The 17,822-nt window shown below is 45.6% G+C and overlaps 1 protein-coding gene across 1 annotated transcript in view; it reads left to right on the top strand.

Moving 5' to 3' along the window:
• Nucleotides 1–14,358, top strand: part of MRPL58 (mitochondrial ribosomal protein L58) — a 93,970-nt gene extending 79,612 nt beyond the window's left edge. The window contains exons 5-6 of the mRNA XM_085617064.1: nt 12,144–12,313; nt 13,501–14,358. Of these exons, the coding sequence (XP_085473190.1) occupies nt 12,144–12,313; nt 13,501–13,585 (255 nt within the window). The 3' untranslated portion in view covers nt 13,586–14,358. The remainder of the gene's footprint in view (nt 1–12,143; nt 12,314–13,500) is intronic.
• The last annotated feature ends 3,464 nt before the right edge of the window (nt 14,359–17,822 follow it).

Genomic DNA, 17,822 nt, shown 5'->3' with positions numbered 1-17,822 from the left:
CAGCCCAGTGTGGCGGACCTACTGGTCTCTTTAAGGATGCACATTTAGACTTTATTTCTTATTTAGTGCTGCATAAATAATTTACACATTGCTTCTAAACTGAAGCCTGACTGTTTTGTGCCAGTTGGTTAAGCACAGGTTTATATAGTGGCTTTTGTGGTTCACCCTTGGCTCATTGAGATTATTATTTGAGGTGGGTTCTCACCCTCCTCAACTAACAACCGAATTTCTTACAGTGGCCCTGTATTTTGAAATGTAATTGGCACTCTCTTGGGCAAGGCAGCAGCTGCAGCAATCCCTTGAACTATTCACGAAGGTGTACCTTTTCCAGCTTCAACTTAATTTGATCATTTAAAACCAAAACCTCAAGGAAACAGAAGCACAGGGTTAACATGGCAGCTCCTCTTGTGTTCTCGTGGATGCTCTTTACTGTTGGAAAATCTAGAGCCTCTGACCGCCCCCGATAAAAACACAGCAGGAAATTGTGGCAATTGACTACTGACAAGGTGTAGAATAGAAGTATAAATGAGTTTATCAAACACCAAGTAAAGAGCTGCTTAGGGTGTACAGCTAAGTACTGTTGAATTTCCCCCAGTTTTAACCGCCAATGGTCAACCTACTTCAAAACCAAACAATAGCACATGGAACCTGATGTGTGGAACATTTCATAGAAAGCATAGTGCGCTGAGTTTCTTACCAAAAAGTGGAGTCTCAACGCTCTTAACACAATAAAGCTGGATTGTTATAAAACACATCTTCCCTTCTTAATAGAATAACACTTCTTTTCTTGAAGAGAAGTCTCTACCACAGTGTGGAATCCCAATGCTCTTAACACAGTAAAACTGAAAGGTTTGAAATATTAGAACTCAATATATCTTCCCCTCCCTCAGTTAACCAAAAATAACAAGAAAAATATACTTTCACCTCAAAATATGCATAGTTAACCCCATAAAAATCTTATGTCCAAAACCTAATGGGTTTTGTGATTCATGCCAGAACCCCTATCCAGGCGTTGAACATTTTGATCGCTGGTAACATTTGTGGAAATTCAAACCTTTTTCCCTTTTTGTACATGATTGGCCGATTTTAATTTGCTCTACATTTCCAACATGCGCCCTAAGTTTTTCACACTTTTCTTTTGATCATACCAACAATACTTCTTATTTTGAGTTTGACGACATTTTCTTTAACAAAAACCCCTACGTTTTCAACATCAGATTCACTCTTCAACAATTTGCCCATCCAAGCTGGACGAAAAGTGGTATTGGCTCTTCCACCTCTTAACAACTCAAAAGGAGAAAACTTGGTTGGTGAACGAGGTGTGGTCCTTTAGAACCACAGCATACTCGTCACAGATTTGACAATGCCATGGTTCCCTCCTTTTGCCCATTTTACACACTCCCACACAACATGGTTCATCCTTTCAACATGACCATTTATTCGGTGGTGGTATAAGGAACTCTTGTGATGTTTTAGTCTACGTGTATTCTAGAAAATGCTGAAATTCTTTTCTAATATATTGGGTGCCATTTCAGACATTTGAATTTCTGGAAATCCTTCCCTTGGAGAGATACTTCTGAGAAATTCCACCACAGAGCTAGCATAAGGGTCTCTTACAAAAGCTACGGACACTTAGAACAGTATTCCATAAGCACCAAAATAAATCTGGCACCTCCAGCTAATAAATCGTGAAGACCCATAACCTCAATCCCTAATTTTACCGACGGTCTCGATAGAACTTCAATGGGTATCAAAGGAGGAGCTGCTACTTTCAAACCTTTGTCAGCTAACGCACACACAATGCCCTTCCATCCATTCTAGGCCACCAGAAGTAATCACAAATGCACCTTTTTGTGAGGGTGGAAGCAGGGTGTCCCTCATGTGCTATATTTATTATGCCACTTCTCAACTTGAGTGGTGGAGCCAATTTATCTGACCTAAATACATACCGTCTTCCTTGGCAAATTCCTCACAAACTTTACAAAAAACCTGAAGCATGAGCAGTAACCTTTGATTCTATGGCCAATCATTTTTTACAAACTCCAGTACGTAACACCTGATCCTCCCTTAGAGTCTCTGTGCTTCTTCAGAACACACACCTAATTCAGGTACTTTGATGGACGCTACCTAACAGACTTCTAAATCTACATGGGAACCCAGAAAGAAAATCGGCTAGGACATTCTTGCCCCCAGAAATGTGTACCACATCAAACTGGAATTGTAAAAGTTTGGTAGATACCCTTAAAATCCGTGGTGTACAACATTTACCACCACCTCCAACCAAAATATTCACTAAAGGTTTGTGATCAGTTTGTAGACAGAAACCCTTTCCCCAGACATACCACCAGAACTTTTCAATCGTCCACCAACACGTGAACAATTTTTTATCGCTCACCAAATACTGCAGTTCAGCATCACGCAACACCCTTGAGATGAAAGCAATGGTATATTCTGAATCCCCTTTCTTTTGAGTGAGCACAGCTCCTAATCCTACTGTGCTAGCATCAACCGTGATGCTGCAAGTTACTGGCTGATCAAATGGCTTTAGAGCTTTACTCACACCCAGTTGAGCTTTTATCCATGTAAAGGCTTCAGAATAGTCTTAATCCCAAACTGATTTTTTTCCCTTTATGAGCGCACTACTGATGGGTCTGATTTTGGAAGCTTAGTCTATAATGACTCGAACATACAGTTCACACAGCCCTAAAAATGCCTTGACACCACACTTGTCTACCAAAGGACCATCTTCCACAATTGACTCTATCAAACACTGCCTAGGTCTGATACCTTCCTTAGGGAGTATATGTCCAAGATACTCAACTTCACTGCATAAGAATTGGCATTTCTCTTTTTTCAGTATTGCCCCATAGTCCTTGAAAATTCTATGTATGTTTTCCAAAATGACGTTGTGCGATAAAATTTTTTGCAAAAATCAGCACGTCATCATGGAAAACCAAGACACCTTGCACCTCTTTTAGCATGTTATACATTATTCTTTGAAAAAACGATGCTGCAGAGGCAAGTCTAAACGGCATAGTGATATTGAAATTTCCAAATAGGAGAGACAAACACCATGAAGTTCTTTGACTCTGGATGCAGATCTACTTGGTGGTATGCTGATGCAAAGTCTAGTTTGGAAAATAAACTACCCCCTGCAGTGCGGGCAAATACGTCATTGATTTTGGGTAATGGGTAGGAATCAACCCAAATTTCTTTATTAAGTGACCTCCAGTCAAAACACACACACAAACGAAGTTGGACATTCCGCTTGTGTCAAACCATATTGACCACCTGACTGGACGATCTCCTAGAGTGTCTTGGAATGATGGAGGTGGAGCCACAAACTGCATTGTGGCTATGACAGCAAAGATGAAATTAGCATTTTAAACTTGTAACATATAAATTGTATAGGAGGTATATAGTGTGCGTGTCACTGTATAGGATTTAAACACTCTTTGGATTTTCACCTCACACAAACTCATATCTTAGTTAACGCAAGCTTCACCAATCAATGCCCACACACATTTTCATTCATATGACCCAATCAACAGTGCCACGGGATCATGGATTTTATACAAAATATATATATATATATATATACGAAACAAATATTCATTTGTACTAAGTTCCAATATCAATCTTTACATATATAATAAAACGACAAAGATTAAAAAGGTTTTTATATACACTTATAATAAAAATAAATTCACACCATAAAGAAGAACAAGGAGAGATAAAGAAAAACACAAAAGGCAATTTTCTGTGTCATTAAAATCACAATATAGTGCAGTCAAACTTCGAGTTTTGAGTCCCTAGTTGTCGAAATGATTTTGAAGCAATCGTGTGAACTATGTATTATGCAAGCAACGAAGACAGCAGGTGGTCATTAAAGAAAATAAGACGCCACGGCTGTTGGACAACTAGGTGCTCAAACTTGAAGTTTTACCACAATATACAGCATTTGTATCACCCTATAAGGAGGGTGGTGTTGCCCTGACGATTAAGGGTTGAGACTCAATATAAACTGAAGTGAAAGAGGAGGAATGTTTTTACATAAAAACATATAGTTAACAAGGAAATCAGATGCTTTAGTGGTTCCAATGAATATTTTATATTGAGTAGAGAGAGCACGAATTACTGTCTTGAAGAAGACGTTTGGAATTTGTCTAGTACTGCCGAAAAGCGTCCACGCTTACGTAAAGCTAAATTCGGAGAACATGCCTGCACAAAAGATGAGACCCATCATTTGGCTGTATTGATTGTTTATACAAATTAGCTGATTTTATGACATAGAAAATTGTCTTTTGCGTGTTTCTTCGTCTCCTTCTCCATGGTGTGAATTTTTTTTATTATGGTGTATAAAAAAACTCTTTTTAATCTGTCATTGTTTTATTGTATTTGTAGACATTGATATTGGAACTTTATACAAATGAATATCTGTTTCCATTAAATATATATATATATATATATATATATATATATATATATATATATATATATATATATATATATATATATATATATATATTTATAAAATCCATGAACCTGTGGCAGTGTATTCGTGCTGATGGGGTCATATGTATGGAAATGTGTGTGGGAACTGATTGGTGAAGCTTGTGAACTGTGAGATATGAGTCTGTAAGAAAGTGGAAAGCCAAAGAGTGTTTAACGATTTAATAATATGATTTATTTTAGGTCCGTAATACTGTCCTCATCAAGGTGCAACAAGCAACATGCTAAAGTTAACATTACATTGTTAGTGTGCTTGTCACGATAGAAGAAACACCATGCAGAATCGATTAGACATGAAAAGGGTGCTTGTCACTGTTAGTAATAAGTGTGCTGATCCCTGTGCAACAAGCATCATCAATAGAAATGTAAATTGTTACTGTTCTTGACACTTGTAGAAGACAGACAAGTAAAAGTGTGCTTTTCACTGCAGAAGAAACACTGCAGGAATTGTCAGACATCAACAATACGCTAGAGTATTTGTCACTGCAGAAGATGCCGCGTTGTGAGGTGAAGAGAGGAGACCAGACCTGGAAAAAAAAAATGCACCCACTGAACACGCGGCAAGGATCACAACTAATAAATGCTATCGCCAGTTGGACTGGCACAAGCACAGGTGTGAGGAGCTCAATCTAATTCCATGCTGTATTGGCAGTGTGTATGCTGCAGCTCGAATCAAAGTTAAATATGCTTTGAAAGCCCCCGGCTGGAAATTGAGTGGTGCCTTCAACAGATGCGTCAGAGACTCCCGGCTGGAATAATTGCCGGCGTGAGCCAATACGCAGATGTGCACCGATTAAACATGGAAACTTGCAGTAACCTGTAAGAAGTTAAATGTAAGTGCTTCCCCCAGAGCTTGATAGCGGTTTAAACTGGTGCCTGAGAATATGTCTATTGGCCACTAGATGGCCGTGCAGCTTAAGCAGAGGAGACTGAAATTGGAGGAGGCCAGGAAAACCGTGTGCCCTATGGCAGCAAGGATCATGACCGTGGCGTCTCGAAGGCCCTCTGATTTCAGCATTTCAGGCTGGGAGGAGGAAAGTAGACCCGGTATTCACTGCATTCCGTGCGCCAGGCTGTTCCTCCAATGTCAAGAGCGTAGGCAGAGAACAGATATCGGCCCTGTAAGGGCTCATCTCCATGCGCCAGGCCGTTCTCTCAAGATCATGTCTCATTACCTCCTCGTCCAGTCTTCCTCGCCACAGTAATACATATGAGCCTCCGGCTCCACACAGAACTCCAAGTAAAATAAAAGAGCAGCGCTCTAGTCTCCCCTCCCTCCTCCAATATGGCCCCCAGTGGCTTCAGCCAATCCCATAAAATGATACGAACCAGCCAGCCCGATCTGTTCTTTTTTTACTGCACTTCTCCGAGTGCTGTGTTGCCTGATGGTCAGGTGAGTGGGGCGGGGGTCCTGCTTGAGCAGCCCCGTTTTGCCCTGGGGTATCAAGTTTGGGGGAAGTAGTTGTATTAATTTGTATTATTCTATGATTCTTACAATATTGCTTATGTTTTTCCCCCTTCTTCTGCCTTCACGCCTCTGGTCCTGCTTGAGCGGACTTTCGTGGCGTTTGTTTCCGATCGGGACTCGTTCTTGGAGTCCTGCTATGTTGGGGCTTAATGCCTGTTTGCGGGTGTTTATTTCATTCCCGACCGCGCGTCCTGCTGAGCGGACGTAGTGCGGCCGGGTGCGTTTGCTCTGGGGGCCGGAGGCTCACGATCGCATTCGTACCTGCTAATATATGCCGAGTAGCTTGATGTGGGGGCCGGAGGCTCCCGATCGCGTTCATTTCTGCTGCAGTTCAGTGGTATGCGGCTGACTGGAACATCACGCGTAGATCTATTGCAGGTCTCTACGCATGCGCTCGATTTCTCTTCTGGCATTTATGTTTGATGACAAGCAGGGGCTGGCTTGTTCGGTTGCATAGCAACCACGGGGCCTTTTTATACCGGGAGTGTTGTCTTGGTTGCCTGTGTTTAATTCACTCATCCACTTGTGTTTCACTATGATGGAGTGTGATTCTCAGGATGTTGATGCTCCTGATCCCTTGGTGGTGGCTTCTGGTTCTGGTATACAGATCCCCTCTATGGACGTGTTGCAGCAGATGATCAATTCTGCTGTGGCTGCTGCTATGCAGGGTCAGGTGCCTGTTCCTCCTGCGAAGCAGGCAAAGGTTGATGGCACTGCGGCTGCTGATTCTGAGAATGAGAATGAGGAGGAGGTTGATGTCAGGGGTAGTTTTGTGCAGGGTGCCGACCTGAAGGAGGTGCTGGGTCACATTCGAGAGAACTTGGTGTTTCCTGCTTCTGTTGTTCCTCTGGAGAACGATCTATTTGCGCAATATCAACGTCCTGAACCTGATTCTTTGCCTCTACACTCTTCAGTCTTGAGGGTCTTGGAGAATGAATGAAAGGATGTGGACAAGGGTTCCTTTCCACGATTTTTGAATAAGAGGTACCCGCTACAGGATTTTGATGTGAAATTCCCTTCCTCGGTAAAGGTTGATTCCTTGTTGGCCAGCATGTCGTCTCATGGGACTGTGGTTTCAGAAGATTCTTCTCCTGCTGACCCGGTTGACCGTAAAGTGGATGGTGCGGTGAAGCGCACTTTTGCGGCTGCAAATTTTTCTATCAGGGCTGCTGCTTATGCTTCTTACACTATACAATCCTTGCTTAAGGATTTTCAGTCTCTGTCGGAATTGTTGGACCAGGGGGAGGATGTCCTTCTTCTACCCTGGCTATGATGGAGCAATAGGTTTGGTTGCTTTCAGATGTCTCCTTTGACTCTTTGGGAGCGGTGGCTTCTGCGGCTGGGTCTTCGGTGGCTGCAAGGCGCCAGTTGTGGCTTCGTTCATGGAAGGCTGATGCTGCGCAGAAAAATCTCCTGATGAAGATTCCTTTTTCTGGGATTAAACTTTTTGGGTCACCTCTGGATGACATGGTAAAGAAAACGGCGGAAGACCGTAAACTCCTGGCTCCTGAGAGGGCGAGTCACTTCCGTTCCTTTGGTTCTCAGCGGGCTTTTGGCCCTTCTCGGAGGGGTCGGGCTGGTCAGCCCTTTCGTGGGAGGGGGCGTGGCCGGGGTGCTCCTTCCTTTGGAAAAACCCGGTTCTCCGGTTCTTCTTCCTCCTCCACTCCTGCACCAAAGTCATGACTGGATCGCTCCTGGTTTGGGTCCGGTTGGGGGTCGCCTCAGTTTCTTCCTGGAGTCTTGGAGAATGACTGTATCGGACAAATGGGTGCTGCAGGTGGTTTCAGTGGGCTTGCGTATTGGATTTATCCAGACTCCCCCAGACTGTTTCAGGGCCACTCCTTGTCCCAGAGACCCTGTAAGGAGATTGGCGCTTTTGGAAGGCATCGAATCACTGGTGGTCAAAGGTGCGGTGATTCCTGTTCCCGTCGATCAATTGGGGTTGGGTGTGTATTCCATCCTATTCCTGGTGTCAAAGCGCACTGGGGATCTTCGGCCAGTGATGGACCTGAAGTGGTTGAATGCTTACATCCCTCACCAGAAGTTCAAGATGGTTTCCCTTCAGTTGATCCTTCCTCTGATATCTCAGGGCGACTTCCTTGCATCAATAGACTTAAGAGATGCTTATCTGCATATCCCTGTTCATCCGGACTCTCAGAAGTTTCTCCGGTTTTGCGTGCTGGGTCGTCATTACCAATTCCAGGGTCTTTACTAAGGTTCTGGCTCCTCTTATTGGACAATTGCATGGGGAGGGCATTAGTGTTTTTCCTTATCTGGACGACATTTTAATTTCTGCTTCTTCTCTTCCTAAGGCGGAGTTGCATGTCCAGAGGGTGTGCCATGTCCTGGAACATCATGGGTTCCTAGTGAATGTACCGAAGTCCTACCTGGTTCCTGCACAGGAATTGACTTTCATTGGGGCTCTGTTCAGGACTCAGTTGGGGATGGTGTTTCTGCACCCTCCCAGGATTCTGTCCCTGGTATCTGCAGTTCGTGCCCTGTTGTTGGGGCATTCTCATCCTGTGAGCCTCTGGTTGAGGGTTCAGAGTCTAATGTCGGCGTCATTATTGACGGTGCCGTGGGCTCGCCTCCACATGTACCCGGTGGTGTCCCACGTTTTGTCGCATTGGGACCCCTGTTCCCTAGATATGAGTGTTTTGGTTCCTATGTCGGATGATGTTCGGGTGGTCCTGAGTTGGTGGTTGGACAAGGGTCATCTGTCCAGGGGCCGCCCCTTTCTGATTGTTCCCACCCGCGTGGTCCCTACCGATGCCAGCCTGCTGGGGTGGGGTGCTACTCTGGGGGATTCGACAACTCAGGGGGTTTGGCCTCAGTCGGTGTTGTCCTGTTCCTCCAACTACAAGGAGCTGAAGGCCGTCCTTCTGGGTCTGTTGGATTTCTCGGATCTTGTTCAGGGTCACCATGTACAGATCCGAACAGACAATCAGGTTGTGATGTCTTAGTGAACCATCAAGGGGGTGCAAGGTTCGATCCCTCAGTTGCCTCAGCCGTCGGATATGTTGTTGGGCAGAGGTACATCTGGAGTCCCTATCTGCCATTTACCTACCTGGCGCGGAGAACACTGTGGCGGATTGTCTGAGCCGGGTGTTTCCTTCCATGAGGTCTTTGTCCCTGACGCATGTGATGTTCAGGAGGTTGCGGAGGATGTTTGGATATCCGATTGTCGACCTATTTGCTTCCCAGGACAAATACAAGAGCCGTTGCTTTTGCACGATTATGCCTTCCCGGGATGCCTGGAGGGTGGATGCCCTGTCGTTCCCTTGGCCGAGGGGTCTGTTGTATGCCTTTCCCCCTGTTCCCCTGATCTTGCAGAAGATCAAGAGGGAGGGATCCTTTGTGATTCTCATTGCTCCGGGGTGGATGCGTCGCCCTTGGTATCCCCTGCTGTTGGAATTGGCTGTGTCTCCGGGGTGGGCCTTGCCATTCATTCCTTATCCTCCGATGGGTCCTCTTCTTCCTCTGCCTGTGTTCCGTTCCTTGGGTCTGCGGGCCTGGCTCTTGAAAGGGATTCGTTGATGCGAAATGTATGTTCGTTGGCTGTGGCTGGAGTCATTCAGCAATCCAGGAGACCTTCTACTCTTAAATCCTATGCGAAGCACTGGGATAATTTTGTTTCTTGGTGTCTGTGTCACGATCTGTCGGTGGCTTCTTTGGACCCGGCTCGCATTTTGGATTTTTTGAATGATGGATTTGTGTTGGGCTTGGCCATTTCGACTCTTCGGGCTCAGTGGGTTGCAATTCGGGCATTCCATGTCCTCCCTTTGGTTTCTGTTTCACCATTGGTTGCTAGACTTTTTAGGTCTCTCTCTTTCCAACGCCCCCGTCCTATCATGTGTCCTCCACCTTGGGACCTGCCTTTGGTTTTGCGCTCCTTGCAGTTGGCTCCCTTCGAGCCTTTGGAGTCGGTGGGGTTGAAGTTTTTAACACTCAAGGTGGTGTTTCTTGTGGCGATTGCTTCTGCCAGACGTATGGGTGAGTTGGGTGCCTTCCTTCGTTCTGCCCCATTTTTGTTGGTTTTGTCGGACCGTGTGGTGTTATGCCCTCATCCTACGTTCATTCCAAAGGTGGATTCTTATTTTCACAGGTCTACTGAGGTGGTCCTTCCGAGTCTTTGTCCTGATCCTTCCTCGGATGAGGAATCCCTGTTGCACCTCTTGGATGTTCGTCGTGCCTTATTGATCTATTTATCACGCACGTCTTCCTTTTGCAAAGTGGACAACTTATTTGTCAATTATGGTTTATCACGTCAGGGCCTGAAACCATCCCTCTCGACGATCAGTCGCTGGATTAAGGAGGCCATTTTGTTGGCGTATGATTCTGTTTCTAAGGTTCCCTCCCTTCCTGTTCAGGGGCGTTCCACCCGATCTGTTGCTGTGTCTTGGGCCTCCTTCAAAGGGGTGTCCATGGAGGATGTTTGCAGGGCTGCTACTTGGTCTTCCCCTCATACATTCATGTCCCATTACCGCCTCTAGGTTGGGGGTGGGGGTTCTGTTTCATTTGCATCTTCTGTTCTAACTGCGGGGATGTCTTGAGAGGTTCTCTTTTGATTGCTGTACCTCTGTGTATTAAATTATGTTTTCACTGCACTATTGGTGTGGTCTATTTCCTTACATGAAGCCGATTGCTTTGGTATCGGCTCATATGTATTACTGTGGCGAGGAAGACTGGACGAGGACGTAATGCCCCGGTTACTTACCGGTAATCTTCATTACTCCGAGTCCTAGTCTTCCTCGCCACAGTATAGTTTCCCTTCCCTCCCGGCCCTGGTGGTGGCTTCATGTCTGCGGCTTTGATTATCCGATCGGGCTGGCTGGTTTGTATCATTTTATGGGATTGGCTGAAGCCACTGGGGGCCATATTGGAGGGGGGAGGGGAGACTAGAGCGCTGCTCTTTTATTTTACTTGGAGTTCTGTGTGGAGCCGGAGGCTCATATGTATTACTGTGGCGAGGAAGACTAGGACTCGGAGTAATGAAGATTACCGGTAAGTAACCGGGGCATTACATAAAGCCTGCTGACCGCTGCGCATCGGCCGCACAACCGTTACCTTCGTAGAAGACAATCGTAGCGGGAGCGAAAGTGAACGGAATGGATCCCTCTGGAGGTCGGCACCGCAGCTGCATCTCCTGATAAACGCTCTTCATGCACAGAGGTTTCGGCGGGGGGGTGGCGGGGGGATAAGCCAAACAAAGCGGCCAGCAGGGTTCAAAAAGCCGCTCTAGTCGCCGCCAACAAATCTGTGGCAACTGACTACAGGCAAGGTATAGAATAGAAGTATGAATTAGTTTATTTAACATCAAGTAAAGAGTAAAGAGAGTCTACATCCAAGTACTATTGGCTTCCCCTAGTCTCAACTGTCAACCCACTTCAAAACCCAACACTACCTCACGGAACCTCGTGTGGAACATTCCATAGAAAGCCTAGAGCGCTGAATCTCTTACCGCAAAGTGGACTCTCGACGCTCTTCACACAATAAAACTGGTTAGTTCGATATAACAGGAATGTACCTAAATGAATACCTGATGTGAAATCTGTCACTTAAGCAAGCATACGAGTTAGATTACAGCAGCTTTCCGGAGACTGTAGGACTTTTCTGCTCTGTCTGTGGATCTATGCATGTTAGTAGCCTGTGTATGTTGTTAAGCTGTTGTATTTTAATCGCAGGCCATATATGTTGTATGTGTAAGCTGTCTGTTACCGGTGTGAACGCAGTGATATTTTGGACAAGTAGTATGTGTGTTCTGAGCAGTGTATTTGTTAGCTAGATGTGATATGTGACAATGTTTTAATTGCAGACTCCACGTGTTGGGTGCATGTGTAAGCGGGGATGTGTGTGTGTGTCTGTACAAGTCTCCCTGCTCATGTTGCATATTTTTTATGCAAGTATGATTATTTTCTTTGTGGATAATATTTTGCAGATACGTTCCATATGTGATCCTGGTTGGCATGTTTGTGTGTGAGTTGTAACTTTTCAATTGCAGATCTTGCTTCATTGTAACTGGTGCACTGTCAGGTCATAATGTATTAAATATTAGCCTCTGGTGTTACTTAAGTGTTTCACATTTTGCTTTTCTTTAACCCTAACACTACAAGCAAGGCTCAAACAGTAATTCTGGCATAATTTGTGATTTCTTCTGATCCAGTACAAGAATAAGATCAATAAATCTGGGGAGCTTATCATCACCTCGGAAGTGAGCAGGTACCAAATGAGGAATCTGGCAGATTGCCTACAAAAACTTCGCGAAATGGTAACCGAATCAAGTACAACGCCGAAAGTCGTAAGCAAGGAGGAAGCTGAGGTCCGGCGAATGAGGTAAGAGCTAGTGCATAGGTAGGAGAGTGTCTGCCTTGTGGAGCCAGTGAGCGTGTGCAATGCTAATATAAAACAGGTGGCACATGTTTCATACACTTGTTCATACAGACTACATACTATTTCATTACACCCTAGTATAAATGTGCAAAGCTAGCAGAATTGTCTGTGGCAGTATAAAATAATTCTGCATATTAGCCAGACAGTGCTGCACACAACCCCTGCAGTGAGCGCAGTGCACAGCATAGTAGGTCCTATTTGACCTGAAACGCTTTTCTTTAATACTGCAGAAACACCTGACCTTTGTACATGTGTAAAGGGTTAGTCAGATATGCTGGTTGATGTGAAATTGATAAAAGCTTTTATTTAGGGAGCTTGTCCACTATATTTAAAGGTTCTGATGTGATTTTTAGATTGTCAGATCTGTACATTTTTTAACCTATCGGGTGTTAACATATCACTACTTATTATTTTCCCCCCTCCTCTTTCTTTTCTAATCCTACTTATCTTGTATTCTGCCTCCACCTCTTTCCTCATTTTGACTGCCTTCATTTTACTGAATGCATTTCTCCATCACCCATCATTGCATGTGTTTTCTTTCCATTTTTCTGTATTACTTACTCTGTCCCCAACTCTTGTATTCTTCCTTACTACATCATACAATTTCCGTCACCTTGTTGCTCTAACTTTGGTGTCACTGACTTGTTTGGTGTTCTGACCGGTCTCTTTCTCTCTTTGGTCTCTTTCTACCTCCCCCTTTCTCTCTTCCTTATATGGCCTCTGTCCCTTCCTTCTGTTTCATTTTTTAACTTGCCCATTAATGTCTTACTCTGTCCTCCTCCAACCATTAATGGCATCCTTACTCTTTCTGCTAATCCTCTGGCTGCTTTTGCCCTTTACATAACATCTGCCATTTTCTTCCTTATCTGTTTATCTGTCTTCCTTGTCCCTCCTTTCTCACATTCATCTGTGCTTCTCTGTCTTTTTTACATCCTTGACAATCACTTTGCCTTCCTCTCCATCTGCCTATGTTCCTTATGGTTGCCTGCTCCCAAACATTTCACTCCCCACGTTCCTGGTCATACCCCCATCCCCCGGCCTTCCTTTTAAAAAAAATTTCCTTCCTGCTTTCACCCTTTCCACGCACGCCCTTTCATCACTCCGTGACTCCTTTTCTGCTCTTGCTCCAGGGTACTGGCCATGAATCGGGAACGTCTGCAGCAGAAGAGAATTCACTCAACAGTAAAGCAGAGTCGAAGGGTTGATGTGGACTAACCAGGAGACCGACTTTATCATCGGGACTGAACCCTTACAGTTGTGATGGAACTTTGTAAAAATGTGAATAAATAACAAAAATACGCAAGCTTTGCTGAACACCGACCTAGCCATTGATGATGAATATCCATGTTAAAGAAGCTTTCAAAGTCCTTTTAAAGTCCAGAACAATAACCCATATTGGAATAATTACAACTCAATGGTAGAAAATAGAAGTAATCATGTTTTGGCTTTCGTTAAGCTGAAAGGAATACCTCCGCGATGAATGTTCTCCTCCAGATTAGATCCATCGAAACAATTAGGAGCCTGGCTTTGAGACTGGATATGATGTCTATTATTCCGCAGGGACCCATGAAGTAGAATTTCATCTGAATCTGTATGCCACCTAATACTCCCAGCTTGATGGTAGTTTCAGGTAGTTACTTCCAGCTGGATTATATCAGCAGCCTTTACTATTTCCAAAAACGGAAACATTAGAGAATTGCTTAGTGATGAGACTTTCCTATTAATTGGAATTGGGAACCTTACATCTTTCCCAGAACGTCACACGTTGGCTTTAAGCCCTCCCCCCCTTTTTAAATTTATTTATAGATTCATCTCAGGATGTGATCCTCCCTCTTTTGCCAAAAACATACTGCATTAAAGTCCTTGATGTCTGCTCATAGAAGTCTCTTGCTAGATTTGTGCAATTTAACATGGAAGGGAAATGTCTCACATAGCTAATACTCAATCTGGTAATAAATCTGCTGCTTCTAGGCCTACTTTTTTTAAAATGTAAATGTCTTTATTGATTTTAAAATAAAACAAACCGTTTCAACAGTTATAGGCTGTTGAGAATCGCATCACAAGAGCAGATAATGAGCATACAATACCAGGGGGAAGGAAACATCATAAAAAGTGCGGAAATCATGGATCAGTGTAAACATTTCATCAAGATCTAAAATGCGCAGGTAGAGGGGGTCAGGAGCAGTCTGTGATTGAGGGAGGGCGATGATTAGTTACCATCTGTAGAGTCATGCTCTAGGGTACAGAGATATTTGTGCAGTGGCTGCCAGATCTCTCCAGGACGGGACGCAGTGGGTTGGAGAAGGGTGTAATCATTGCTAACATTATCACAGAACTTGATACTTTTTAGCTAGGCTGAGAAAGTGGGGGGTTTCCAGTGAACTGCAATCTCGCGTTTGTCGAGTAAGAAGGCCATTGAGGTAAGTCAGTGCAGAGAGCATGGTATCTTTCCTGGTGTTAAAAATGGGGGTCTCTAGTTGGCACAGGTAGGTACCTTTGTCCAAATATGGAACCCTCTTCCTAGTCAGGATAAGGGTGTTACACTCCTAAAATAACCCCTGATTTCCCCCTTGGTAGCTTGGCACGAGCAGTCAGGCTTATTCTAGAGGCATTGTGTAAAGTATTTGCACTTAACCAACAGTGATACAGTGTAAGCACTATAAAAGGACACCACACCAGTATAGAAAAATATCCAATATTTTTATATACTTAAGATGAGACCAAAAACTATAAAGATCCATAATACAGTACTTAGAAATCTTCAGTTATCCAAATATCCGTGAAATACAGTCCTCGGAATCGATAGCTCCGTCCGGGGCTATCACGGCGTCGTAAACAAACCAATCCAAACAGTTCTGGCTGACCGCGGTGTCGCGGGCCAGCTACGGTGTCAGGGAAGACCCGCAAAACAGTACCTTTAGAAATGCAGGGTGTCGGCGACCTATTGAGCTTCCAAAAGCATGGCGTTCTGCAGGCGTCAGTTCCGGAGGTTGGTGCAGGCGTCGTCGGGCCCTTGAGGTCACATGCGTTGCAGATCGACTTCCTCGCAGTTGAAGTCGGGAGCGCTGGCGTTGGCCAGTGTCGGGTGTAGCGGTGCGGCGTGCGATGCCCTCGTGTTGCGGTGCGAGCAGCGGCTTGGCGGCGTCAGATGGCGTCGTCGGTGAGGCCAGGGTCGCGGTGCAAAGTGAAGCACTGCTCGTCGCGGTGCTGGCAGGTCATGGTGCATGCAGCGTAGTCGTTGCTGAAGCGCGGTCGTCGGCTGGCAAGCTGGAGTCGATGGCGTCGGTAGGCCAAGGCTGCAGTGCGGGTTGAGGGCTGTGCGTCGTGTAACTTTACGAGCGGTGCCCTTGAACCAGGGTGCAGGCAGCGGCATCGATTTTGGCGTGGAGTGGTGTCGGGGATACCAAGGCGGTGGCGTGAAGCGAGGTGGTTCCCACAGGTCCCGGTTCAAGCAGCGCCTTGGTAGCGGCGTTAGCAGGCGTCGTCTGTGAGACCAGGGTTGCGGTGCGGCTTTGCCCTCTGCGGTGTCTTCAGTAACGGAGTCCGCAGTGGCGTCGTAGATGGCGTCGAGTTGCTTTTCCTTCTGTTTCAGCACAAAACACTCAGTCCCCAGTGCTGAGGGCAGAAGAACTTGAAGTCTTTGCTGTTCCTGAGACTTCTTGAACAGAGGTAACGCTCTACCTCAAGCCCTTGGAGATACTCAAAGAAAGAAGTGATAGAAAGTTCAGTCCAGTCCTTTCACTGCCCAAGACCGAAGCAGCCATTGGCAGCCAACACAGCAAAGCACTCCGCAAAGTGGTAGTTCCTCCTCACAGCTTCTCTAGCTGCTCTTGGCAGTCTTCTTGGTCCAAAAGAGTTCTAAAGTTCAGGGGTTTGGGCTCCACTTTTTATAGCCCAAAATCCTTTGTCCTCTCAGGCAGAGAGTGTTTGTGCCCAGCCAGAACCAGTTATGCGTTCTCTGGTGTGGCTACCTGGCAGGAGGTGGAGACGGCATTGTCAGAGGCAGACCAGGCCCATTCAGGTGCAAGGAAATCACCTCCCCTACTCTAAATGCAGCCCAGGTCTATTCAGCCCTTTCCTGACCCAACTAGACTATCCGGAGCCACTGCTGCTCCCCAGCCCCTGTCATCCAAAACCCAGACAGTCAATCCACAAACCCAGCAGCGGCCTGTTGGATGGCTGAGCAAGAAAATACTTACTTTCTATAAGTGTTATTTTCAAACCCAGAATGTGAAAATCACCTTCACTAAAATATGCATCTTTAGATTATGAGTTCAGGCATACTAAACTTTATTTTCCTACCTAGTTCCCAGGGCTAGTTATGTTTATAAGATGTTATAAACAAACTCCCCATTCTGTCCTGTGGAATAGTGAAAAATGAAATGGCGAAAAATGAAATAGCGAATTACTCCCAATCGGGACATGCCACACACACACACACCAGGGCATGTCCTACTTTTCACATACACTGCACCCTGCCCACAGGGGTACCTTGGGCCTACTGTAGGGGTGACTGACATGTAAGGTAAGGTTAGGGCCTGGCAAGTGGGTGCCCTTGCCAGGTCGACATGGTAGTACCACACTGCACACAGGCTCTGCAATTGCAGGCCAGAGTTACATTTACGGGCTGTTTGTGTGGGTGGCACAATCCAGTGCTGCAGCCTACTGTCAGCATTTGATTTACAGGCCCTGGCACATTCAGTGCACTTTACTAGGGACTTACACATAAATCAAATAGGCCAATCATGGAAACACCCATTCATAACACATTTTACCACAGGAGCCCTTGCACTTTACCACTGATCAGCAGTGAGAAGTGCGCAGAAACACTAAGCCAGCACAAACTGAGTCAAAACCGGGAGGTCCGAAAGCAAAAACTCAGAGGAAACACGCCAAAAGATGCCAAGTCTAACACATGTCCCCTCCAGCTGAAAGTAGGGAGAACTACCCAGCCTCCTGGGGGTTCTCTTCACTACGGCGGAAGAACCTGGACAGACCATCTGCATTGGCGTGTTCTGTGCCAGGGCGGTGTTCCACCATAAAGTCCATTCCATGTAGGGAGATGGACCACCTCAGCAGTTTTGGATTCTCACCCCTCATTTGCATCAGCCATCTGAGGGGCCTGTTGTCTGTTTGAACCCGGAAGTAAGACCCAAACAGGTATGACCTTGGCTTCTTCAGTGCCCAGACCACAGCAAAAGCTCCCCTTTCTATTGCACTCCACCTGCGTTCCCTGGGGAGTAGTCTCCTGCTAAGGAAGACTACAGACTGGTCTAGGCCCTCTTCGTTCAGTTGTGAGAGCACCGCTCCCACACCATGCCCTGAAGCGTCAGTCTGCATGACAAATTCCGTGGAGAAGTGGAGTGCCTTGGCCCGGGCGCCGTGCACATGGCACCCTTCAGGGCATCAAAAGCCTTCTGGCAGGACTCAGTCAAGATCACCTTCTTGGGCT

The sequence above is a fragment of the Triturus cristatus genome, chromosome 7 (assembly GCF_964204655.1).
Source record: "Triturus cristatus chromosome 7, aTriCri1.1, whole genome shotgun sequence".
In the NCBI taxonomy this organism is placed as follows: domain Eukaryota; kingdom Metazoa; phylum Chordata; class Amphibia; order Caudata; family Salamandridae; genus Triturus; species Triturus cristatus.
Note: the sequence above shows the minus strand (reverse complement) of the source record. Positions and strands in the feature narration are given on the sequence as shown.